Source organism: Dasypus novemcinctus, chromosome 7, assembly GCF_030445035.2.
Source record: "Dasypus novemcinctus isolate mDasNov1 chromosome 7, mDasNov1.1.hap2, whole genome shotgun sequence".
NCBI lineage: Eukaryota > Metazoa > Chordata > Mammalia > Cingulata > Dasypodidae > Dasypus > Dasypus novemcinctus.
The window spans coordinates 69346271-69372103 of record NC_080679.1 but is presented as its reverse complement, the minus strand read 5'-3'; the positions used below and the strand labels follow the sequence as shown (position 1 = coordinate 69372103).

The following is a 25833-nucleotide window of genomic DNA, read 5'->3' as shown; positions in this document are numbered from 1 at the left end:
TCTGTCCTTGAGATTAAGAGTTTGTGTAATATCAGAATAAACAAAGACAGCATACCTATTGGGTCTTTTGCCACCACTGGTCTTGATGGCAAGCTTGGTTCTCCAATTCCAATTTCATTTGCTGCCTTGACACGAAACTGATATTCATGCCCTGGGAGGAGATTCTGTACTTTCATACGTCTCTCAGGGATTGCACTCTTGTTAACAGGTACCCATCGAGTTGCATGTTTTTCCTTCTTCTCCAAAAAGTATCCTGTGATGGACTTTCCACCATCATATTCTGGTGGATTCCAAACCACAGTCATCTCTTCTTTGCTTACTCTAGTGACTTCTGGGGGATCAGGGCGACCAGGTCTATCAAATTTGGTTTTTGCAATGACTGGTTTACTTTCTGTTGGAGGCCCGGTGCCTATTTTATTTTCTGCACGGACTCTGAAAATATACTCATTTCCTTCTATGAGACGTGTTACTGTAGCACCGGGTGTTAAGACAGTAGCAGAATAGGTGGACCAAACCATTCTCTTGCTCTCACATTTTTCTAGAATATAATTTTGGATTTCACAACCACCATCATCCTCAGGTGGGTCCCAGTGAATAGTACACCTATCACTGGACACATCTGCAATCTTCAGATTTCTTACAGGGCCAGGCTTATCTAAAACATTGACAGTTGCATAGGCCACAAAACTGCCAGCTGTGTTAGTTGCAGTAATTACATATTTACCACCATCACTTCGCTTTGCTTTAGTGAGAGAAAATTTAGATGAATCAGCACTGGTATCAATCTTGACTCTTGGTGATCTTGTTAAGTCTGTAGCATCTTTGTCCTTGGTCCAGGAAACTTCTGGAAATGGTTTGCCTCTAACCCCTGCCTCAAGTCTAATGGTGTCTCCTGCTTTGACAGTTAGCACCCCACTTAATTTCAGATCAAGTACTGGTTTCTGTAAGTCTTCCTTCACAACAACTTCCTCTGTCTTTACCCAGTCACTTTCACCACCTTCATTCTTTGTTTGTACTCTGAATTCATAAATCTGGTTTTCAACACATTTGTCAACCATGTAGTGGGTTTCTTTAATGCTTCCTTTATGTACTCTTTCCCAGTCAGCAGAGCCCTTCAGCCTCCTCTCAACATGATATGATAGGTTTGGGCTGCCGCCATCATAATCAGGCCGCCGCCACTTTAGGTAGACAAACGTCTTTCCTTTATCGGCAATATGAAGATTTTCAGGTTCACCTGGTCTATCAATAGGGTTAATGGCCAGAATTGGAGTTTTTGTTTCAATGGTTGGCCCAACGCCCACTTTATTCTCTGCACAAACTCGGAAATAGTATTCATTGTTAGCTAAAAGGTTGGCCTTGATTAATCGCTTGGTGACATCTGAAGCAACAATTGACCAGCCTTTCTGGTTTGGTTTGCGATATTCTACTATAAAATTAGTTATTTCTGAGCCACCATTATCTAGTGGGTTTTCCCAAGAAATTGTACAGTTTTCTTTGGTTACATTGCTAATCTTCAAATTCTGGCAAGGCCCAGGTCTGTCAAGGACATTAACAATAGCTGAACCTTGAGCATGTCCACTGCTGTTCTTAGCTGAAATTATATACTTGCCATGATCAGTTCTAACAGCTTCTTTAATTTGTAACTCAACACGAGGTAGATCCTGAATTAGGTCAACCCGCTTTTCTCGGACCAATACTTTGCCTTCCTTAGACCAAGTTATGTCTGGTTCAGGTCTGCCTTTGACTCGAGCAAGAATGCGGATAGTTTGACCAACTCTAACAGTAATTACATCACGACAAGTAACGTCAAGTTCTACTTCTGGAGGATGAAGGACATCTTTTGCAATCACAGATTCTGCTAGTTCTCTTGGTTCTCCCTCTCCCACAATATTAGCTGCCTTTATACGGAATCTGTATTCATTTCCTTCAATTAGTCCAGGTACTCTAAAAGCACACTGTCTAATGAGTTCATCTTTATTAATCCTGTCCCATTGTGCCATGCCAGGTTTCTGACATTCCACTACGTATCCTAGAATGGGGCTACCACCATCACTGAGAGGCTTCGTCCACACCAAGTCAGCTGTTTCTCTGCTCTTGTCCTTCAGTTTAGGATTAATAGGTGGTCCAGGTGGTTTGATGGGCCGGCAAGCTTTAATTGGGTCAGAACTTGGCGATGGATTACTTAATCCTGCAAGATTTTCAGCAAAAACTCTAAACTCATATGTGTTTCCCTCATAGAGTCCAGTCACTCTAAACTTCAGATCACGTATAGGCGTTTTGTTAACCCTCACCCATTTGCCAGTTATTTCTCGACGTTCCACATAGTAACCAGTGATTGGACTGCCGCCATCAGATTTTGGCAGCGTCCAAGACACTGTTGCTGCATTTTCAGTGATGTCAGTAACCACTGGTTTACCGGGAGGGGATGGAGGATTAAATTTGTGTTTAGCAACAGTTGGTATGGAGTCAAGGGGAGGACCAACACCTATCTTATTCTCTGCTCTAACTCGGAAAACATATTCATAGCCCTTTTGCAGATGTGGGATTTTCAATTTAGTCTTACTGCTTCCTGAAGAGACAACACCCCATGTGTCTTTCCGTGTATCTCGTTTCTCAACAATATAGTTTATCACAGGGCTGCCTCCATCATCCTTAGGTGGCTGCCATGAGATAACCATATGTTCAGGTGTAACATCCAGAATATTAATAGGACCCATTGGTGGACCAGGAACATCAAGGACAGTGAGATGTGCAGCCACTGTTTTGCTGCCAGCTGCATTGGAAACAGTGATTTGATATTCGCCAGTGTCTTTTCTTAAGCAGTTCTTAATGGTAAGTACTGATGAGAAGTTGTCAGTTTCAACTGTGTAGTGTTCATCTGTTTTAATTTCACTCCCGTCAGTTGTCCACTTTGCTGTAGGAATGGGTACACCTCTAATAATGGCAGGGAATCTGACTGCAGTTCCAGCTTTTACCACAAGGCCTTCAATTAATTTCACATCCAGCTCCACAGATGGAGGCACTGGGAAGTAAACATGAAGAAATTAGAATGTGATTTTTCACAATGGGAATAATTTTAGAAAGAAATAAAAAAAATATGCCAATCTAAAATTTACCTAGTTTTTCTTGACATTCTATTGGGATAGTTGTGTCAGGGAGACCAAGACCCACAATGTTTTCAGCTTTTACACGGAATCTATAGGTCTTTCCTTGTTGTAGTCCAGTAACAACACACTCTAAATTTGGCACAGTCTTGAACTTAATCCAGTCTTCTGTGCCGTCTTCTTGATATTCCACCAAATACCCGGTGATTGGAGAACCACCATCACGATCTGGCTTATTCCAAACAAGGGAGACTTCAGTCTTGTCAACATCTATATGGTGTAGGTCCTTGGGTGGCCCTGGGGGATCTTATCAAAAGAAGAAATGATGATAAATGAGAATTTTTCTCATAGATAGTCAAACAATACTTTTGTATCCATAGAAAGCTACTTACAGAGCGGATCCAGAGCCTTGATGGGTTTAGGTGTTTCAACAAAAGGACCACGTCCGTACTGGTTCTCAGCAGCTACTCGGAAGAGATACTGATTGCCTTCGTTAAGATGTTTAGCCAAGTGACTCTTTTTCTTTGATGTAGCTGACAGAGGTGACCACTGGGCACTGGCAACATCTCTCCTCTCAACCACATAATTTGTTATAACAGAACCACCATCATCCAGTGGTTCCTTCCAAGTAAGGTAACAAGAGTCCTTCCTAATTTCACTGACTTCCAGATCTCTAGGTGGCCCAGGTTTATCTGAAAAGTGTCAAATAAAAGTTATATTCATGATTAATCCAGAACAGATTAAAATAACAAAATTTATTTTTAATGACATAGGTATTAAAATTCTTACCTAATACAAGTACTTTTACTGAGACAGTTTTTGAGCCAGCTGGATTCTCCACTGTTAAGGAGTAAATTCCACCATCTTCATGGGCGGCATTACGAATTTCAAGCTTGCTACCAACTGGAGTAACGTCAATTCTTGCTTTTGTTGGAGCCTCTCTGTCTTCTTTTTTCCAAGTTACTTTTGGGAATGGCACTCCTTTGATGATGGCACTAAGTCTTAGAGTATCACCAACCTTTATGTGTTGTTCTCTTGCCATATTGGCATCAAGAATCAACTCAGGAGGTTCTAGGATAAAGAGAATGAAATAGTACTTTCAGATTTGAGGCATTAATGCTTTTTATAATTGAGCATATACAATTAGACACCTATCTAATTACAAATGGATGTAAGAACATTTTACTCACCAAGTCTGTCTTTTACTAGCACTGGCTCAGGAACATGAGCTGGATCTGATTCACCAGCCTCATTAACTGCTCTTACTCTGAACTTATAGCTTTGACCATCCCGAAGGCCTGTGACTTTATATTTAGTTTCAGGACATGAATCAGGAGTGTGATTGGCTCTTTTCCACTCTTCATCTCCAACTTTCTGGTACTCAACAATATAACCCAGAATCTTGCTCCCACCATCATGACGTGGTGGCTGCCAAGTTAGATCAACTGAATTGCATGTTGTATCAATTGCTTCAGGATTAATGGGTGGACTTGGTTTAACTATTTAATAAAAGTAAAAACAAAAAGGAGTTAGAATAGAGATGAAAATAAGGTGGGATAGTATGAAAACTGAATGAATGTGTCAATACTATACCAATTGGATCTTTAGCAAAGACTGGTTTGGATGGTGGACTTGGATCTCCAATACCAATTTCATTTTCTGCAGAAACCCGAAATTCATACTGACACCCTTCTAGAAGATCAGGAACCCTAAATTTAGTGTATGGATGTATAGGCTCTTTTGTAACTCTAGCCCATCGTTTAGACATAGTTTCCCTCTTTTCTAGGATGTAATTTGTGATGGGCTTTCCTCCATCATGTGGTTTGTTCCAGGTTACTAATGCAGAGTCTTTGGTAACTTCTGTAACAATGGGCTGCTCTGGTGCATCCGGAACCCCTATAACAAAAGTTAGCAAAATGTGTTAGAAATTTAATTCTTCTTATGAACAATATTAATACATTGAATCACTAAAAAGAAATGTAATGCATACTGAAACGATCTTTGGCTTTCATTGAATCAGACACCAGAGGGTCACTTATGCCATACAGATTTTCAGCATGTATTCGGAAAATATAATCCTTTCCTTCAAGCAGTTTAGAAACTTTGCATGTTGTTTTAGCACTTGCAGAGGTCACAGGCATCCAAACATCTTTGCCCAATTCTTTCTTCTCAATAATATAATTGGTAATTGCACTGCCCCCATCATCTAAAGGTGGCTTCCAAGAGATAATCATGTGTTCTTTTGTCACCTCGTCAAATATAACTGGCCCTACTGGTGGTCCAGGACGGTCTGCCGGGAGGAAAAAACACAGCACAAAATGTTATTCCCACTTCTACTTTTGAAAAAAACAGAATGTCTATTCTTGCTAAATAATACTAACCAACAACTGCAACTTGACAGAAGCCTTTCCTTGAGCCTGTACTGTTCTCCACCATCACACAGTATTTGCCAGAATCTGAGCGTTTGGCCTTGATCTTCTCCAAAGCAAGTGTTGTTGGAGTGGTTTTTATATGTGTTCGATCATCTTCTAGCACATCTGCTTCATCTTTAAACCAAGTAACTTTAGGTTTTGGTTTGCCTGAGTAACGACCAGTGAGGGCAAAAGATTCACCAACTCGAATCGTGAGCTTATCTCTGAAGTCGAGGTCAAGCGTTGGGGGAGCTAAAATTTATTATTATAAAGGCAAGTCAGTTTTACTATTGTTTTATTATGAATCTACAAATGCAGAAGTTTTTAAAGTATAAACTGTATTAGCCACATACCCAGCTCATCCTTGCAAGTGATTGGTTTAGTGCAAAATGATGGTTTGCCCTGTCCAACAATATTGACAGCACTGACACGGTACTCATAGGTATCACCTTCTTTTAATCCTTTAACAGTATATTTTCTGCTAAGCAAGTTGTCATTTGTAACTTTGTGGAACTTCTCAGTTCCAATGAGCCGGCTTTCTAGGACATAGTTAATAATTTCTGATCCCCCATCATACTTAGGAGGATTCCAAGTCAGAGAAACAGTGTTTTTGGTAACTTCTTTGACTTCTAGGTCTTCAGGTCGTTCTGGTACAGCTGCAAATATAAGTATGGAATTACTGTGAAAAAAGTGTCATTAAGAGTGGAATAAATACTCTCTTTTGAGGGGTTGTATTTGAACATTAACTTATCTGCTTCAATAAATAGCAAAGTGATCTGATCGTAGAACAACAGAATGAAAAAGTACCTAATACAATCAACCTAATGCCCTCACTTGACAGATTAGGAAATAGAGGTTCACTGAAGCTAAATAATTTACAGAAGTTCTCCAGAGTTGGTAGTTTTGGAGTCAGGAAAAGAATTGTTTCTAGTCATGCCATTAAGTGGGACATTTTAAAAAAATCAGTGTAGTATACATGGAAGGAATTTAGGGAGTCATATATATTCCCATAATCTCTTTCACAGTCACTATTCAAACATTACCAATATCAGATACTGAGTAACTGACTAATAAACGCTTATCAAATAAATGAAATATATGGCATTTATAAACATTTTATGGCAATATTATCTTATTAAATGGCTGAAAAACTGCTTTAGCATGACATAGTTTTAAATTGTACTTACTTATTGGATCTCTGATGACAAGTTCATCTGTTGTCTCAACAAATGGGCCCATGCCTATACTATTTTCAGCTGCAATTCGGAAAAAGTAAGCTTTTCCTTGAATGAGACCCTGGACAGTAGCATTTTGTCTGGTGACTGTGTATGTCACTGGGGTCCATGCTCTGCGGTCAGCTTCTCGCTTTTGAATGACATAGTTGGTGATTGGAGAACCTCCATCATCTTCTGGAGTAAACCATGTCAGTTTGCAGGAGTCAGTGGTCAGGTTGTGAGCTAGGAATGGGATTCCAACAGGACCTGGCACATCTAGCCAGAAAAGGAAAATGATTTTTAGCTATTTGTCTTTAATGAAACACAATGCTCACTATAATACCCTCTGTTTATAAACGGGACAAAAATATGATGATGAAAAGTGAGATTTGTGTCTGTTGAATTTATTTTTACCCCTGCGATCTATATTCAACCATATTTTTTTAATGAAGCAGGTTTGAAATAGTTCTGATTGCCACTGTTTTAGTACAAACTGAAGGGATAGATAGAACTTTTTAATTTAGTAATCCACAAGGCAGCCCGAATTCCACAGCTGGGAGGAGGAGCACATACGGGGAGACAGGAGAGTCATGAGAAGCGGCAGGGTCACTTTTTTGTCTTTAGTATTCTTTCAAGAGGGAAAATGTGGGAGAGATGGTCTTTTCTGGGTGACCAGTGAATCAAGTTGCAGAGCAGGAGGCCTTAAGTCTCAGAATGGCTTTTTCTTTTTTTCCAGAATGACTTTGGAGGGTGTTGGAAATTTAACCTGGAAGTTCACCAGTTCTCAAATTAAAGTAACAGCTAGACAAAAGAATGTCTAAGGAGAGTGAAAATAATTTAAAAGCATGTAGGATTAGTGATCAATTCAGTTTTTCCCTTATGCCATTTTTATGTTAATTATGTTCAACAGAGAAGTGGTTATTTGCATGCAAAAATGGTGGCTGTTCAGATTATTGCTGTACCCAGAATATTAGTAACCTATGCTTAGAGTGAGCATCTGAGTGGAAGGCTTCCAGCAAGAGGCGTGAAAATGCCTGTAAGAGAAATTCAGCTCTTTTCAGTGACTAGAAATGTTATTCTGATAACCAAATGTGATGTTTCCCTCCAATTAGAATATTGAAATCCTTCAAAAGGGATTTTCTCTTAGGATAATTAACAAATAGGGATAATTGCTGTGATGTGAAAATGATCAGAACTGGCAAATTGTTAAACATTCATATAAATCTGCAGGAAAGTCACTTTTATTAAAACTATCTGACAGCATAGTAAATGCTCATGACAGCATGTTGTATACAAAAGTAGCATACAAAACTGTATGTACAGCTAGTGTATAACCATATAAAATATGCTTAGGTTAAAAGAGCAAGGAGGAAATTTAAAAAAAGAAGCTAATAATGGCCAATAGTATTGTGGGTAGTTTTTCTTATTTTCCAAATTTTTTGTAATGTAGTTTATAACATAGTTTTATTATAGGTGTAATGAAAAGGCTCTTTGTAAAATTGCATGGACAAATTGAATGCATTTACCTAATACATCGACAATAATTCTCTTCTTTCTTTCTCCACCTGCATTTTTGGCAAGAAGAGAATAGATGCCTTGATGGCTCCTCTGGCAGTTCTTGATGACCATGGATGAGCTAATGGCTGTGGTCTCAATGGTGGCTTCTTGGGGTAATGCTCTTTCATTCATGTTCCAGGTGATGTCTGGCGGAGGCTTTCCAGACACATAGGCAATGATCCTGATCACTCCTCCGGCATGGACCACAATTCTGTCTTTGACACTGGCATCTAGGTAAAGGTCAGGTGCAACTGGAAAACAATTGGAAATTACAAATGTGTTTTTCATTTTCAATCAGAAACATAAATATTGATAAAACAATAGGAGTATTATTAATTACCAATTCTGTCCTTCATTTCAATGATATCTGTGGCTTCTCCAGGTTCTCCAATGCCAGCATTGTTGACTGCTCTTACTCTAAATTTGTAGAATGCTCCTTCTTTCAATCCTGTCACAACAAGTTTTGTTCCTCTTACTTCTTTATCTTTGCCCTGGGGAAAAGTCATAAATATTTTATAATTATTAGAATAGTTCTATGGATCTTGTTGGTTTAACAACTTTCTAAAGTATAGTCAGTATCACGTGTAACTCCTCTCTCGGCAAAATTGTTGCTGTTTTTAGGGATTAGTTATTACAGGTAAACACTGTATGCAATAGCTTGCTGGGGATTACGTTTTAAAAAATGATTGTCAAATGAACTGTGTTGTTCCTTTATTCCAACTTCCAGGGTTTAAAACTAAAAGATAAGTTAACTCTAACATGACTTAACTTTTGATTAGATTTTTGACAGAGATATTTGAATTATCAGTTAGAATTATTTTATTTTTCTGGTTCCTTAATCCAAGAAGTTAATGGGATTGAGAATAACCATTGAATTTTTAGTTTATTCATAATACATTTCCATAATGCCAAATTTTAACTACCTTTTCCCATTCTTCTTTTCCTTCTTCTTTATATTCAACAATATATCCAGTTATTTTGGATCCTCCATCTTTTAGTGGGGGAGACCACTCCAGATCCACAGATGACTTGGTCCAATCTGTGACTTTGGGAAATGGAGGGCCAGGAGGAGCTGGAAAGGATAAGTACATTAGTATACTTGACTTTTCCATGGCATTTTTTCTTGAAAATAAAAAAAAAGGAATGATTTCAGGTCTTACCAATTGGATCTCTTGCTCTCACTGGGTCTGATGGCAGACTTGCAGGGCCCACACCGGCAGCATTAATTGCATATACACGGAACTGATAATCAGATCCTTCAATAAGACCACTCACTTTATAAGAAACACCCAAGGTCATGGCTTTGATAGGATCTCGGTTAACTCTCTTCCATCTCTTTGAAGTGGTGTCTTTCATCTCTAGCCAGTATCCTGTCACAGGAGAGCCTCCATCGTATTCTGGCTCCTCCCAGTTGACAGTCATGGAATTACGAGTCACACTACTAACTGTTGGCTTATCTGGCGCTCCAGGGACAGCTATGGAAAGATCACAGTGGGTTATATGAAATTATGAAAAACATAGATAAGAAGTTTTTATATATGAAAATATTGTCCTACTTACAGAAGAGATTTCTTGCTGTTTCTGGTTCACTGTCAAGAGGTTCCCCAATGCCATATTTATTCTGGGCCATGATTCGGAATACATACTCATGGCCTTCAAGCAATTTGGGAATCGTATACATGCATTCTTTAGGTTCACTGGAGACATGCACCCATGTCTTCCTGTTAGCTTCTCTTTTCTCAATTACATAGTTTGTAATCTTAGACCCACCATCATCTTTAGGTGGAAGCCAAGATAATGTCATTTGATCTGCTGAAATAGAGTCAAACTTAATGGGCCCCACTGGAGGGCCAGGTCGACCTAAAATGGTTTTAAAAAAGAACATTTTATTAGTCAAATGAATTTAAAGTCAAATGTTACTTATGGATAGAAAAATGTGTAGTTCTAGCTAAACCATGCAATACTTACCAAGGACATTCAGTCTCATCTCCTTTGAAGCTGTTCCCAGATTATTTACAGCTGTGATGGTATATAAGCCAGTGTCACTCCTACGAGACTGTGGAATAACTAAGGTGCAAGTGTCATCTACCACAAGTTTGTTGACATGGGCATCATAGAGAACAGGTTCTTTGTTATCAGGCTTCTTTGGAGGAGCTTTAAACCAGGTGAGTGTAGGGAATGGCACACCTTTAATTTTGGCCACAATATTAACATCAGTTCCTTCTTCAACCTCCATGAATTCTTTTAGATCAATAGATGGTGGGCCTAGATTATTAATAAAAAGTTGTCATTAGAAAAATAGCATTAAAGGACAGAAAGTAGAAATTACAGTGACTATAAAGCTCTTTGGACCTCCTATAGGCAGGCTTTGTAGCCCTGCCAAATATATAGAATGGGTCTGTCTTCAACACTATTACATCGGTTTGGGGAACAGGTATGTGTGGGTGTAGTCATTCTCCTTTATTGGATCTACATGTGGCTGTGTAACCACTATTGCATCTCTCTTATCCGGTATCATTATGCATGTGTGTGTTCTACCTAAAGGGCAGAGAGAGGTGAAGATTAAAGTAGTTTAGGCATGGAACCTCTGTTGTGATATTCCAGGGATCCATGATATTCAGTCTGAAGCAAATTCTCCTTTTTAGGAATGTTCACTGCTAAAAGAGGCAAAGCAATTTTCCATTTTACACAAAGGGAGTAGTGACCAAAGCCTACTTAAACTAAGAAGAGAGAATTGGGGAAGAATTATTACATCATTGTATGCTTATTTTACCTGTTAAGATGGGTATATATTTTTCTCAAATTGAGAAGAAGAAACTTGATTGTGAAGATAAATGGGTCTCAGCAGTTGCTGAGCAAATGACTGGTTACTTTCTGCCCCATTTGAGGAGCATGCAGAACAACTGCTTTAACTTCTAATAAATAAAGCAGCCTACCATAGTAAGGAATTTAATTTCTTTCTTATAATAAGGAAATTCAGACATCATCTCCCTTGAATAGGGAACAAGTAATGTGTAAGAAAAACTGCAATTCTATGGAAGCTGGAGGAATGAGTACTTGATTAACATGCTCATGTCCATGCTTAAATCCATAGTAGCTTCCCAGTGTACAGATCTAGTTCTCTTTATTTTGGACTACTGTTAAAAATCTAGGAAGGCACTCATAAATAGGACATTCTCTGTCAGTACACTGGTACGCACATGTCTGGTCTTTGACAGTCACAGGGCCAACAGTGGCTGAAGGTTTGCTGACTCCTGCGGCATTGACAGCTTTAACTCTGAATTCATATTCCCCACCCTCTATGAGGTCTTCAACTGTAAACTGTAGATCTTCCACATCACGTTTATTGCACTGTTTCCATGCTTCTTTCTTTGTCCCGGTAGGGTCCCATGCAAGACACTCAACAATATAGTGGGTGACAGGGGAGCCCCCATCATTCTTTGGAGGTTTCCAAGACAGGTGAACTGTGTCCTTTGTTATGAGGCCAATCTTGAGTTTAATAGGGGGATCAGGAGGATCTTTAAAAATAATTAAAGGAAGTATTAGGCAATGTTTAAAACAATATATCTCTTTTCATTTATTTATTTTTTAGTATACTAAACTTTATTTTTACAGAGGTTTTAGGTTATGGAAAAGCTATTTTGAAAGTATAGGGAACTCCCATATGCCCCATTTCCTTCCCTCCGTGCACTTCATTTTTGAGAATATAGTCTGCATTTAGATTTTTAAAACTTACAAATTGGATCTCTGGCAGTGGTCCTCTGAATGGTCTCCACAGGTGGCCCAATACCAAAACGGTTTTCTGCACGCACACGGAAAAAATATTGCTGTTCGGAAATGAGATCTGGTACAACAAATGTGGTGCTTCCACAGTTTGGATTGACTTTAGTCCAGGCTTTCCCATCAATAGTCTTCTTCTCAATCACATAGCCTTTGATCCTGTCTCCTCCATCATCATCTGGCATCTTCCATGAAAGTCTACAACTACCCCTTGTGATGTCACTAACTTTCAGATCTTTGGGTGGTCCTGGTACATCTGTTGGATGCAAATCACAATATAAACAATGTTCGTTAAGATGTTTAAAAAAGAGTTTGTTCTTATTCCATAGTAATTTTTCAAGTCTTTCTTACCCATGACTTTAACTCTACAATTTGCAGTCTTCTGCCCTGCTTTATTCTTGGCTGTAATGCTGTATTTGCCTGAATGAGATCGTTTGCACTCGGGAATAATAATTACTGATGAGTTTTCAGCAGTCTCGAGCTGTGCAAATAGAATAGTAAGCATACATTGAGTGAAATAATAGTGGTATTGAAGTCAATAATATTCTGAATTATTTCAAATCTTTTTTACCTGTGCATCTTCAGGTATATCATGAACTCCATCCTAAGAGAAAAGAAGATAACCAATTGAGTGTAAATACCCCTTATAATGATTCAATGGAGATGTTGAAAAATGTAATTTACTTTTTTTAACTTTTTTCTTTTAGTTAGAGAAATTGTTGGCTTACAGAACAACCATGCATTAAGTAAAGGATTCCCATATTCCACCCTATTTTTAATACCCTGAATTGGTATTCATTACAACTAATGAAAGCACATTTTTATAATTGCATTATTAACTATAGTCTATAGTTTAACTTAAGGTTCATTGTTTGTGTTGTACAGTTCCATAGATTTAAATTTTTTTTATTCTAGTACAATATATACAACTTAATATGTCTCTTTGTAACCACATGCAGATGTATATTTCAGTGCTGTTAATTATATTCACAATGTTGTGAAAAATGTAATTTTCTTACCTTCATTGCCTTCTTTGCCTTTCCATCAAATTCCCAAGATGATTTTGGTGTGGGGCGTCCCTTGATGACAGCAGGAATCCTAATCTGTGAGCCAGCTTGGCAAATCAGATAGTCCTGTGCTCCGATGTCAATGAAAACTTCTGGTGCCTCTGCAATACCATGAATAATATAACAGCGTTTAGCTCACCTTTTTCAAAAAAGTAATAGGCACACCTTCAGTAAAATAATCAATTTCATAATAAGGTCAAAAGATGAATACATAAACTGAATGAGCACAAGTACCTTGAATATCAGTGGCAGGGATCTCTCCAGTTGTATCACTTGGTTCAGATTCACCTGCTTCATTGACAGCTTTCACTCTGAATCTGTACTTCCTGAGTTCTTTCAAATTAGGCACTACACATTCACAGGTAGTTAGAAGTTTGTCTGGTTCATTTACTCTTTTCCAGTCAGTACTACCTTCTTCTTGCATTTCTACAATATATCCTTTGATTGGACTGCCGCCATCTTTGGCTGGAGGTTTCCATCCAAGTGAGATGGTTGACTTTGTTTTATCTTTGACCTCTGGACAGGAAGGTGGTCCAGGTGGGTCTAATAATAATAATAATAATAAAAAAATACATATCAAATTTTGAGGCTGATAGAATGCTAGACTTATGTACCATAAGAATATTTTGTTATGTACGATCATATTTTATTTTGTTAAAATGTTAAGATTCCTTTGATGAGATTCAATAGTACGAATATTCATAACAAGTTACAATTAAATGAAAACAAAAGATTTCATCATTAGCTGATAAACCTTTGAACACAAACTAATGTTAATGCTCTTTAGGGCAGGGACAGTCTTCAATAATCACACAACAATCCCTTCTATTTCTGAGAGTGCTTTACAATTGCAGACACTATTTTACTCCATTTATCTTGCGAATCATAGCTCTCTCCCTTCCAGTGCCTACTACAATTCCTTACACATAGCACCATATTAGTTTGCTGAATGAATAGTGACTGTCTCATTATGTTTATACTCTATATAGAACTTAGAATATTTTACATCTTTTTAACAAATGGTTGACTTTTTTCTTCAGAGAATCTAATCATATATGTTATGTAGCATACAGAATTAGGCATTAAGGCCATGCCATTTTAATCTGTTCATAGATCTTTTAGAAGAATTTTCTTCTTTCATTTGAACTCATAGACTGTGCCTGAGAATTTTATAATGGCTCAATAAATATTACTGAAAAGTTAACAACATTTTGGTTTGTTGTTGTTGTTGTGGAACTCCTACTGGAAGATCTGTTTAGTGGGGGAGATAATATTCACAGTATCTCATAAGAGACTTATTTAAGGTATGGAATCATAGAGGAGTTTATAGTCTTTAATATTGTATTAAATATTAAATTAATTTAATTCTTCATAAAATACTAGATTTAATCTAGAGCTTAAAAACTGAGTATCCTTATATATATATATACATATGTACATATATAAACTTGTTTCTGATAGTCTATATGAATATGAACTGTTTTATTTTAATTAATAAAATAATTTGGTAGAGAAAACTGAGGAAATTTAAAAGCAAGATCATCCAATCAGCAATTTTGTCCCTTAGAAATGAGCCCCACTTCTCTCTAAGCTGTACTCAGGATATAAATGCATTCTCTTCCCCTCATTGTGGGACATGACTCCCAGGGATGAACTTCCCTGGCACTGAGGTATTATTAGCAATGCAACTGGAAAAAGACATTGACCAAAAGGGGAAAAGGGGAAAGACAAATGAGTTTATAAGCTAAGAGTCTTCAAAGTGAGTTGGAAGGTCATTCCAGAGGTTAAGCTTATGCATGTCTTAGCAGGATCTCATTGACTGCCAAAGTAAATATTGCCTTAAATAGTGGAGACATCCAGACACTACAGGTGGGGCAGACAGCTCAGGAGTTTGGTGCCCTGCCAGTGGGCCCTACTTGGGAACTTTTTTTTTTATGCTCCCTAGTGTGACAGAGTTGGACTCAGTTGTGGTTTCCCTACACAAGGCTCTTCACCTCTTCTATTTGAACCTATAAGTTAGTGCTACAGTTGATAGGTTTATGTCCAAGAGACTTAAATCTTTGGGCTGTTGATGTGCCAGCTGGACTCTGAATCTCAACAGAGTTGCAACACCTACTCTCCAACTCATTGGACACACCCGGGACAACAAGGACTGATGATGGACAATGACCATCCCAAGGAACAGAGAGAGTCTACAACTGCAAGCAAGATAGTCCCATCCATCTCTCCCATGCGATCTAAGTCCCCTCTCACTTAGAGATGGAGTGGGCATCACCATCCCAGAATCCTCAGGATTGAAGAATGAATGATCTACTAGAGTCAGCTTACTGTTATTCTACTATAGACTTATTGTGATTCTAGCAATGGAAGAACTTTTATCATTGACGTGGAGGCAGTGGCCACTGGAGGTTCTGAGGGGAAGGAGAGGGAAAAACAGGTATAATATGGGAACATTTTTGGGACTTGGGAATTGTCCTGAATGACACTGCAATGACAGATACAAGCCATTATTATCTTGTTATAATTTACAAAATTGTGCAGAAAAGAGCGCAAACTACAATGTAAACTATAATCTATGCTTAGTGGCAATGCACCAAAATGTGGGAGGGGTTGGGAGTGGGGCATATGGGAATCCCCTATATTTTTAATGTAACATTTATATGTAATCTAAGTGCCTTTAAAAAAAATAAAAAAGTATATTGGAAAAAAAAAAAGAAAGAAATGAGTCCCAGAAATGGAATGATACTTACTTATTGGATCACCTGCAAGAGCTGGATCTGATGGTTCACTGGGTGGGCCAATTCCTGCAGCATTTATTGCCATGGCTCTGAACTGGTATTTAACACCTTCAATCAAACGAGGAACATTAAATTCCACAGTTTTCAGGCCTGCTTTGGTAATTGGTGCTCGACTAACACGTGACCAGTAGGCACCTCCCTCCTCTCTCTTCTCTAGCCAGTAGCCAGTAATTGGAGAGCCACCATTGTCCAAGGGAGGAGTCCAGCTCACTAACATGGATCCTTTGGTGCGCTCCAAAACTTTTGGTTTTCCCGGAGGTCCAGGAAGGCGGTAAGGATCTTGAATGACCACTTTATCTGATTTGCACTCATCACTGGTGCCGTATTTATTCACTGCTCTAACTCGGAACTCATATTGACCGTTGGGAATAAGTTTCCAGATCTAGAAATCAGATGAAAGGTACTTTCTTAAAAGAATATACTTAGATTGATTTTCACTCATTTTCTTCATATATGAAGAAATAAATATATATACTCAAAACATGGAGAAGATTGAGGAAAAGGAAAAAAGAAATTTGGGAATTTGTTGTACCTACTAAGGGCTCTCTCAAGTAAAAGAGTATCTGTATATCAAACAGTATTTACTAAGTGGTCTTACATGCATGGTCCCAAGAACTAAAATAACAAAGTAACAGCTTTTTGTGTGTGGTTTTGAGTTTAATCATTATATTGCAAGATTATGTTAGAATGGTGTTAAATCAGAGTCCTTTCCTCTTAACATGTATAATAAAATATTAAGAAGAGTTTACCCCATATTTTCTCTCTACAGCAGTGTTGGTGACTTCTTCCCATTCACTTTTCTTCCTACTTGCATCACGTTTATCAATGACATAATGGGTGATTTCACTGCCACCATTATCTAGAGGGGCATCCCATGTCAAGTAGCAAGATTCAGCTTTAATGTCAGTAACAGCAAGGTTTCTTGGTGGAGATGGGCGGTCTGAAAAGGACCAACAAAGGAGACTGAGGACTCAATTCTTAAACAGATACTAGATTTCTCTTTGATGTAAGAAAATGAGTCACTTACCATATACTTCAACATGAACATTCCGGAACACTGAACCAAGGCGATTGGAAGCAGTAACTGTGTAAGTGCCTTTGTCCTCCCGGACTGCTTTGGGAATGCTAAGCTGAGTCTTTGCTTCGCTTCGGGATACTTCTTCCTTGGTTATCTTCAGTGCATCAGTGGGCTTTTCAATCACAGTTTCATTCTTGGACCACTCAATTTTAGGCATTGGAAGTCCAGTTACATCTGCAGGGATGTCAACAGGCTCTCCTGCCTTAACTTTGATAGTGTCTCCTCGAACAGCCAGGCGCAACTTAATAGTTGGAGGCACTGCAAAGAGAGAAGAAAGAGAGAAAAAGAGGAAGGTCATAAGGATAATTGGCCAACCTATGTGATAAAGGCAGTACTGTAAAGTGCATTAAAATTATTATATTTGAAGTCCACACCTTCATCATCTTGTATGACCACATTAAGAGGCAAGGATGGTTCACTTTCACCCATTGCATTGACCGCTTTGACACGGAACTCATACATTTGGTGTTCATCCAGATTTTCAACCAGAAAAGATGTGGCTGGACAGAGTCGCTTGTTAACTCTTTCAAAGTCAGGTTTGTCGTGACGCCGTTTTTCAATGATATATCCTTGGATGGGACTGCCACCATCACTGCGGGGCTCTTTCCAGTCCAGGGTGATAGTGGACTTTGTTCTCTCTGTATATGTGAGCCTCTCGGGAGATGTTGGGGGACCTTTAACCAGAGGGAAGTTAAAATGACAAGCACATGGTAAATATTCATACATGAAATAATATTTCCCTTCAAATTAATTATGTGAAAAAGACTTTTCTTTAACATAAAACTTCACATCCATCTTTAAAATTTTCCCCCAAACATGTCAGTTATGAGAATTATTGGCATTCATATACACAGAATTTTTCTTAGATAAACTTTACTGTTGAGGCTGTTGATTAAAAATAATCTGAGGGGTTCATATGTTCTTTTTTTTAATGTTTACCATTTTAGTTTGTTTACCTCTGCCACTGGGAAAGCTCCTGTTCCTAATGAATTAAGTTCTAATCCTAATGTACTAGCTTCTAATCCAAATTCACTTCTAATCCTAGTGAACTGAAGGTTTTCTTTGTATGACTAGCTGAAAACAAAGCATTTCTTCTTTTATTAACAGAAAGTTGGTATGTCTACTTGTATACATTTTGAGTCATGTTGCCTTTAGGGTGGGTTTGAAATGTACTGATCTAATGCAAGGTTAATAATAATAGTGTGATGTTTGGGAACTCTGTACTTTATGCATGGTTTTTCTATGAAATTATAACTTTTATAGAAAGTAAAAGAAAAAAGGGTGGAAAAACATGATTGAACGAGAATTTATGTAATGCTATTTGAGTTTTGTGTTCTGAAAGACAGAACTAAAAGAGTAAGCTTTGAATGGTGAAGTTAGATCCAAACCATGTTTGATGACTTTCATTGCAACCAGAAGGAGAGCTTTGCAATGAAAGCCCAGCTCTGTTGTGATGCCTGTGGTGCAACTTGATGTATATTGCTAAGCTCCAGTAGACTCAAGATTTTCAGTATACAAAACCATCAACAATTACTAAGAGCCAAAAATTACACTGAAATTAGAGCAAATATGATATCCTTAAAGTTACTACTAATTATTTGATCTACTTCTCATATTACTTCCAAGTTACAGATTTTGAGACTATTGGAAGTTTGAAGCCATAAAGCTCAGCAAATAAATGGCATAACTAGAAGCAAAACAATGTTTATTTTATAAACACAATGAAAAACTTCTCTTTTACCTAGTGGATCGACTGCAAGAATTGGTCCTATTTCAACAGGAGGACCACAGCCAAACTTGTTCTTGGCAATAACTCGGAACTTATACTCTTGTCCTTCAAGGAGACCTGTGATGTCACATTTAGATCTCTCCGTCTCTATTGGCTGTCTCCAAGTATGCATCTTGGCATCTTTTCTTTCAATAATAAAGCCTGTGATATCACTTCCTCCATCATCTGCTGGATCAGACCAGTTAAGCAAACACATTTTTCTGTTTGTTACAACAGGTTTTAAGTCAAGAACTGGACCAGGGACATCTGAAAAATAAAACATCAAAGAAAAAAAATTGATGTGATAAGGTAGTATCACTTGGAGAAATCCTATACAAATTTGTGCAATATTCCTTACCAAAGACTTCTACCCTGACTGCTGCAAATTTGGAACCACAGTTGTTAGTAGCTGTAATCACATATCTGCCATGATCTTTTCTCAATGCATCCTTGATAATTAGTTCAGATTTTGTTCCAACGTTCTCTATGACAACACGGTCTTTATCCAGCTCTCCTTCTTCTATGGTCCATACTTTTGTAGGTATAGGGCGACCAGTGACCACTGCTGGAATTCTAAGAGTCTTCCCAGCCATTATTTGTATTCCACCCTTAACAGAAACATCCAGTTCTACATTTGGAGGCTCTGTTGAAAGAGAACAATCATACATTAGCCCAAAAAAGATGAAAAAAATAGACCAATACTGGAAAAATACCCATAATTTTATTCAGATACTTTTAAATTACCTTGTGGTTCAGCCACAGTAATAGGTTGTGTTTCTCCAGGTGGTCCTTCACCTGCGGCATTGACAGCACTCACTCGGAGTTTATAATCAGCACCTTCTCGAATTTCTTTGACAGTGTATTGACGGACCTTGATCATCTTCTCTGTGCAGCGTGACCATTCATGTGTGCCAACCAGTTGCTTATCAACAAAGTAGCCAGCAATTTCTGCACCACCATTGAAAGCCGGAGGTTCCCATTCTAGTTCAATTGTTGTAGAGCTTGTGTCAGCAACTCTTGGGACAGGAGGCCCAGGTGGAGCTAGAATGAATGCAGATACACAAATGAAAACTCAATGGTTTAAAAATGTACAGTAGTTTACTCCCTCCCACTCTTTTCTTAAGGAATTACTTACAGATTGGATCACGTGCTACTTGGGGATCCGAAGGTGGACTGAACTTTCCAGGTCCAGCTGCATTTTCGGCACATACTCTGAAGACATATGTGAGTCCTTCTAATAGGCCTTCTACCTTGGTGTTCAAAGAATTCAGAAGGCTTCTGTTGACACGAGTCCAGTGTGTACTATTAACCTCACGTTTTTCGAGCCAGTAACCCAAGATGGGGCTTCCATTATCTTTTGGTTCATTCCATTTCACTAGCATACTGTTGCTGGTAACATCTTCCACAATGGGCTTATCAGGTGCATCAGGTGGTTCTGGTAAAAAATAAAACAAAACAACACAATATATTTGAATTAATTCCTTTAACATAAAGATTCAATTTTACAAACTCTAATAATGTATATGCCAAAGCATATGGTAAAACGGCCAAGGTTAAGATGCTAAAGGAACCTTACCAAATGGATCCTTAGCTAAAAGTGGCTTTGAAACACATGGTGGTCCAGGCCCAAACCTATTTTCAGCCCTTACACGGAAGAGGTACTCTTTTCCTTCAATCAACTTTGTCACTGAATATTTGCAATGTCTCAGTGTTGAAGTGACAACCATCCATTCTGAGTCAGGTTTTGTCTTATCTTTCTTTTCCAAAGTGTAGTTTATAATTTCACTGCCACCATCATCAAGTGGTGGTTCCCATTTACAGACGACGGAGTTCTTTCTGATATCTTCAAATACAAAGTTGATGGGTGGTCCTGGTATATCTAATATTTCAAAAGAGAGCAATGGTTAAAAATCTATGTGGAAATGGTTGCTATGGGAAAAATGTAAATTGTTAGTATGCGCCTTAGTATGATATTACTTTTATATTTTTTCTATATCTGTCTATCTTTATATCAGATTAGCTAGTGAATTTTGGATGCTCAGGGGAATAATAAGGTCAGCTAATTTCTTTAACATGGTCAGGAGATAAAACACAACTGAGAAAAACTTGTTGAAGTTATTTATTTTCCAACTCTTTTAATTCGCCCCGAAACTCTTTGTTTTTGCTTTATGCAAGGTACCTGATTTTAACTAAACTCTTATAATTACACTTTTTGGGGAGAAAGTATTTATATATGTACTTACCTAAAACACTGACAGTACAAGGCGCTTTTGCGATACCATGGTCATTTTCAACTTTGATCATATACAAGCCATGGTCAGGTCGGAGGGAATCTCGGACACGTAGCTGAGATTCTCCTTGTTTACTATTGTCGATACTCAAACGCTCTGTCAGAGACAGGACAAATGGTTCTTCTTCTTGAACTTCACCTCTCTTCCTTCTGATTACTGGCGCTGGTCGCTTCTTAATTTCTTCTGGTGTAATAACATTCTCATCTTTTAGCCATGTTATAGTTGGGTAAGGTGACCCAGAAACAGTTGCATCAAGTGATATTTCATCACCTCGTTTTACTTCTAGGCTTGTTCTCAGAATGACTTTTGGAGCATCTGTCATGATTAAAAATAATATTGTTTTTAATTATGATTAAAATATCTAACAAAACATTATTTTCATTTGTTTTACAATGGGAAAATGGAAATCCCATTAAACAAAACTTACCTATAGGATCTACAGCTTTGGTTGGAGGAGTGGCCCGAGAAGGTTCACTAATACCAGCAGCATTTTCTGCACGCACACGGAATTGGTACTCCTTTCCCTCTTCAAGTCCTTTTGCTGTATAGGTCAGGACTGGTACCAGGTGTTCATTGCATCTCTTCCATTTGTCTTCACCCTTAGCAATCTTTTCTATGATGTAACCCATTATCTTGCTCCCTCCATCATACAATGGTGGCTTCCATGTAATAGTCATTGCCTTAGCTGTAGGATTATGAACCTCAACATCTATAGGTGGATCAGGGGGTTCTGAAGAACAAGGAAAAACTGTTAATACAGGGAAGCCCACCTTCTTAGCATAAGAAAATTGCCTATTAATTCCTAACCATACTCCATTCATGGCAAAACTTACGTTTTGGATCTTGAGCAATGACTGGATTTTTCAGTTCAATATATTCGCCTCCACCAATCTTGTTGACTGCCTTTACACGGAAGAAGTATTCACCATTTGGTATAAGATCCTTTACAGTCCAAGACAGTTTGTTCTCACCAGACATGACTGGTATATACGTCCTCCTCCCAGCTTCTCTGCGTTCCAGGACATAATGAAGAATTGGGCTTCCACCATCAAATTCTGGAGGTTCCCACGTTAACTTACAAGAACTCTTGGTCACGTCACTTGCCTTTATATCTTTGCATGGTCCAGGCAGGCCTATTACAAATAAAATTGACACTAATTATTGTAATCCTGAAAAGTCAGCATATTAGTAGTTCAATTTTTCTCAAAGTTGGGCTATTTGCATTTTGGGTGCTATAATCTTTGATGTGCTGGAGGGTCCCTCACATTGCAGAACATTTAGCATCGTTGGCCCCAAACTCCTAAATGTCAGTTGCATCCTCACCAGTGTTAATGTCAAGCAAAAATGCCTCCACACATTTTCAAATCCGTTGGGGGTGGTTGTGCAGAAAATGTTAATAGCTCTAGATGAGAACACTATGTGAAAAAAATGTGAATTTCTACAATTAAGAAATGAACATTGGTCATTTAAACATTCTTTGTGTATATCTCTTATTTAAATTAGTACTTCACATGCAAATAATTGAAACTGAAGTGCATTAATCGGACTTGAACACTTTCATCTCTTTAGAATTGCTTTACTTCTCATATAGAAAGAAATAAGCCAAAAGGACATCACAACGCCATTTCTGCTAACACTGCAAAATGAACTAATTTTCCCAACATGTGAAGATGTCTATTGTTCTATCACAGTATGCTTACCTATGACTTTGACATTGATTGAGGCCGTTGCTGATCCGAGCTTATTCTCCAGTGTAATGGTATAAACTCCAGCATCTGCATGGACACTCTTGGGTACTTCAAGGTGTGCAGAGATGTGATCACTCTTCATTGTTAATCTATCACTTGCTTTAACTTCTTTGCCATCTTTATGCCAACTAGCGGTTGGCACTGGGACAGCTCTGAAGGGAACAGGAATACTTAACTTTTCACCTTCAATAACAACAATGTCATGAGTCTCCAGATCAATCGTTGGCTTGCCTGTAAGACAATTCAAAAGAGAACAAAAAAGTATGTCAAAATGCAAGGCATCAGTAAAGCCTATTTTATTAATTATATGGGGAATTGTGTTCTTACAGTCTGGATCTTTGGCAACCACATTTTCGGAGATTTCTGATGGCTCACTAACACCAACAGCATTGACAGCTCTCACTCTCAGAACATACTCCTTGTCAGGAACAACACCTTCTTCAACCTTGAATTTCAAGTCTTTCACTGGGCGGGAATTAACTCGCATCCATTTCTCAGTGCCAACCGGGCACATTTCAACATTGTATCCTATAATAGGACTTCCACCATTTTTCTCAGGAGGTTTCCAAGCAATGGCAATGTGCTTTCTTCCAGCATCAGTCACATGTAGGTCAAGGGGAGGTGAAGGAGGACCTAAGAAGACAGTGAAACATTCACATCCACAGTCTCATTCTCAAGCCAGACAATATCTTTTGTATAATCAGTATTACTTACCTGTTGGGTCTTCAATTGACAGGATTTCTGTCGGTTCACTGGGGTGACCAACTCCAGCTTCGTTTTCTGCCCGAACCTGAAACTGGACCTCTGTTCCTTCAATGACATCAGTTACTCTGAATTTACAGTCAGGTCCTGATGTCTTTCCAGCTTTCACCCATCGGGTACCTAACTTTTCTTTCTTTTCAATGACATATCTATTTAAATAACAAATTATTTCATTAGTATGAATGAAACAAAGGAAAGAATTTGCAACTGAGTGTAATTGTAAATGATTCTTTATGAATTAATGCAAATTCTACCTCTGTATTGGTCTTCCACCATCATTTTTAGGTGGCTCCCACTTTAGGTCAACATGTCGTTTGGTGACATCAACGACTGTCAGTGCATAGGGTGGTCCAGGGGTGGCTGAAAGAAAAATATTCAATGATTATAAAAACCAGAAGGAAAAGTGATAATCTACAAATGATGTTACAAAGGTTATGTTAGCGAGCATACTAAAGGTGTCTTTGGCCAGGACAGAGTCCTCAACTTCACAGTAATCACTTTGTCCTATGGCATTTTCTGCAGCAACTCGGAACACATATAAAGAGCCCTCTGTCAATGGAGTTACTGTGCATTTGGTATCCTTGACAGTTGTGTCTACTGTTTGCCAGCCTTTTCGTCTCACGTCTCGCTTTTCCACAATGTAGTTAGTGATAGGAGAACCTCCATCTTTCTCAGGAACTGTCCATTTTAAGTCTGCTGTATTTTTTGTGATATTAATAACTTCAAGCCAGCGAGGTGGTGATGGAGGATCTGAAAGAAAGAAAACCAAATTCAGTTTTTGTTTCCCCAATATTCAGTCTCTACTAAATGCTCAGGTAGTAATTAGGAAAAAATAAAACAAGGAGGAAATAATACAGTACTGAGTTTTTGGGTTTTCCCCTATTGTAGTTCTCAGATATACTTTCGAATAATTCATATACCCAAAACATCGAGAGCAACTTACATAGCTTCTCCCGGCAAAGCACAGGGTCGCTAGGTTCACTGGGCTCACTTTCCCCAGCCTTGTTCACGGCTCTAACTCGGAATGAGTATTCTTGCCCTTCCATGAGCCCTGGGAGCAAGTGCTGTGTGGTGGGAACTCCTTCAGCCACTCGGACCCAGTCTTCTGTTCCAGTCTTCAGCATTTCAATGACATAAGACTCAATCTTTGCCCCGCCATCATGTTCTGGCTTGGTCCAATTCAATATTAATGATGTTTTGCCTATATCTTTTACAGTTGGCTTGCCCGGGGGCCATGGTGGATCTGCAAGCAAATTAAATCATTATTTAGGTTTGTGAAAAAGGAGTTAACGTAAGTTTCAAAATAACAACAGAAAATTATATTAATAATAATACCTATGGGGTCCTTTATTAAGATCGGTTCAGTCGATCTACTTGGTTTTCCAGGTCCAGCAAGATTTTCGGCCAACACACGGAACCTGTATTTTTTCTTATTGGTAAGACCTTTTACTCTAAGTTACAGGGAGAAAAATGCATATTTAATACCAGGATAAGAAAAGCAGAAACCTATGTTTATTTTACATACGTGAGGCTAGTAATTTTAAGTTTTGGAAAACTGATTTAGAAATTTAACTGAAAACATTTCAATATATATTTAAAATTGCTTTTTATCTGTCACACACCTTGGGTTTGGCCAAAGGTACCAATTTAATATTAATATCTATAATGATGATTATTATAATATACTGGAGGACCAAACACTTTGAAACATCCATAAAGTTAATATTTTATAGTAAATTAAAGAAATGTGTCCCTAAAAGGAATTTTTATCCCTTTTGAAATTATATGGTAATTGAAAATATACGTAAAATTTTTTAAAAATTTCATAATATATAACATGTAATCAAAGGGAATTCTAAAGAATGAAAAATTGAATACAGTGCTGTTTTAGCATCTTGATGGAAATTTTGGGCATACCTGTATGTTGTATCCTTTATTGGCATTTTATTGCATCTAACCCATTTATCAGTATCAGGGTCTAATCTTTCCACCCAATATCCAGTAATTGGACTGCCACCATCATCATCTGGCTCACACCATGTGAGAGTCACTGCATCTTTAGTTATATCAGAAGGCTCTAGGCGAGTTGGGGGCCCAGGTGGATCTGTAGACAGGATAATGACATAATGTATTATATGTTAGATATGTACAGAATGCCTAAAATTCAGGTGAGTTGACACAAACATCCAATGGTTTTCAGTTTTGGTTATTTCTGTTTTTTTTTTGAGGAGGGGGTTATTTTTTTGTTGTTCAAA

The 25833-nt window shown here is 38.1% G+C and overlaps 1 protein-coding gene across 2 annotated transcripts in view; it reads right to left on the bottom strand.

The window, feature by feature from the left end:
- Window positions 1-25833, bottom strand: part of TTN (titin) — a 284068-nt gene that overhangs the window by 62520 nt on the left and 195715 nt on the right. For both annotated transcript variants that reach the window (XM_058300570.1, XM_058300571.1), the window contains 42 exons: window positions 25496-25682; window positions 24914-25029; window positions 24522-24821; window positions 24029-24328; window positions 23833-23938; window positions 23531-23727; window positions 23144-23449; window positions 22769-23047; window positions 21902-22201; window positions 21496-21798; window positions 21021-21383; window positions 20354-20656; window positions 19913-20212; window positions 19522-19818; window positions 19136-19420; window positions 18751-19044; window positions 17384-17683; window positions 16959-17267; window positions 16681-16871; window positions 15884-16313; window positions 13368-13676; window positions 13086-13234; window positions 12638-12670; window positions 12418-12547; window positions 12023-12322; window positions 11487-11804; window positions 10255-10551; window positions 9847-10146; window positions 9447-9761; window positions 9210-9358; window positions 8627-8777; window positions 8256-8537; window positions 6703-7005; window positions 5869-6171; window positions 5486-5767; window positions 5095-5394; window positions 4698-5000; window positions 4295-4603; window positions 3894-4175; window positions 3497-3796; window positions 3117-3410; window positions 56-3022 (listed from right to left, as the gene is read on the bottom strand). In XM_058300570.1, coding sequence (XP_058156553.1) covers window positions 56-3022; window positions 3117-3410; window positions 3497-3796; window positions 3894-4175; window positions 4295-4603; window positions 4698-5000; window positions 5095-5394; window positions 5486-5767; window positions 5869-6171; window positions 6703-7005; window positions 8256-8537; window positions 8627-8777; window positions 9210-9358; window positions 9447-9761; window positions 9847-10146; window positions 10255-10551; window positions 11487-11804; window positions 12023-12322; window positions 12418-12547; window positions 12638-12670; window positions 13086-13234; window positions 13368-13676; window positions 15884-16313; window positions 16681-16871; window positions 16959-17267; window positions 17384-17683; window positions 18751-19044; window positions 19136-19420; window positions 19522-19818; window positions 19913-20212; window positions 20354-20656; window positions 21021-21383; window positions 21496-21798; window positions 21902-22201; window positions 22769-23047; window positions 23144-23449; window positions 23531-23727; window positions 23833-23938; window positions 24029-24328; window positions 24522-24821; window positions 24914-25029; window positions 25496-25682 — 13842 coding nt within the window. The remainder of the gene's footprint in view (window positions 1-55; window positions 3023-3116; window positions 3411-3496; window positions 3797-3893; window positions 4176-4294; window positions 4604-4697; window positions 5001-5094; window positions 5395-5485; window positions 5768-5868; window positions 6172-6702; window positions 7006-8255; window positions 8538-8626; window positions 8778-9209; window positions 9359-9446; window positions 9762-9846; window positions 10147-10254; window positions 10552-11486; window positions 11805-12022; window positions 12323-12417; window positions 12548-12637; window positions 12671-13085; window positions 13235-13367; window positions 13677-15883; window positions 16314-16680; window positions 16872-16958; window positions 17268-17383; window positions 17684-18750; window positions 19045-19135; window positions 19421-19521; window positions 19819-19912; window positions 20213-20353; window positions 20657-21020; window positions 21384-21495; window positions 21799-21901; window positions 22202-22768; window positions 23048-23143; window positions 23450-23530; window positions 23728-23832; window positions 23939-24028; window positions 24329-24521; window positions 24822-24913; window positions 25030-25495; window positions 25683-25833) is intronic.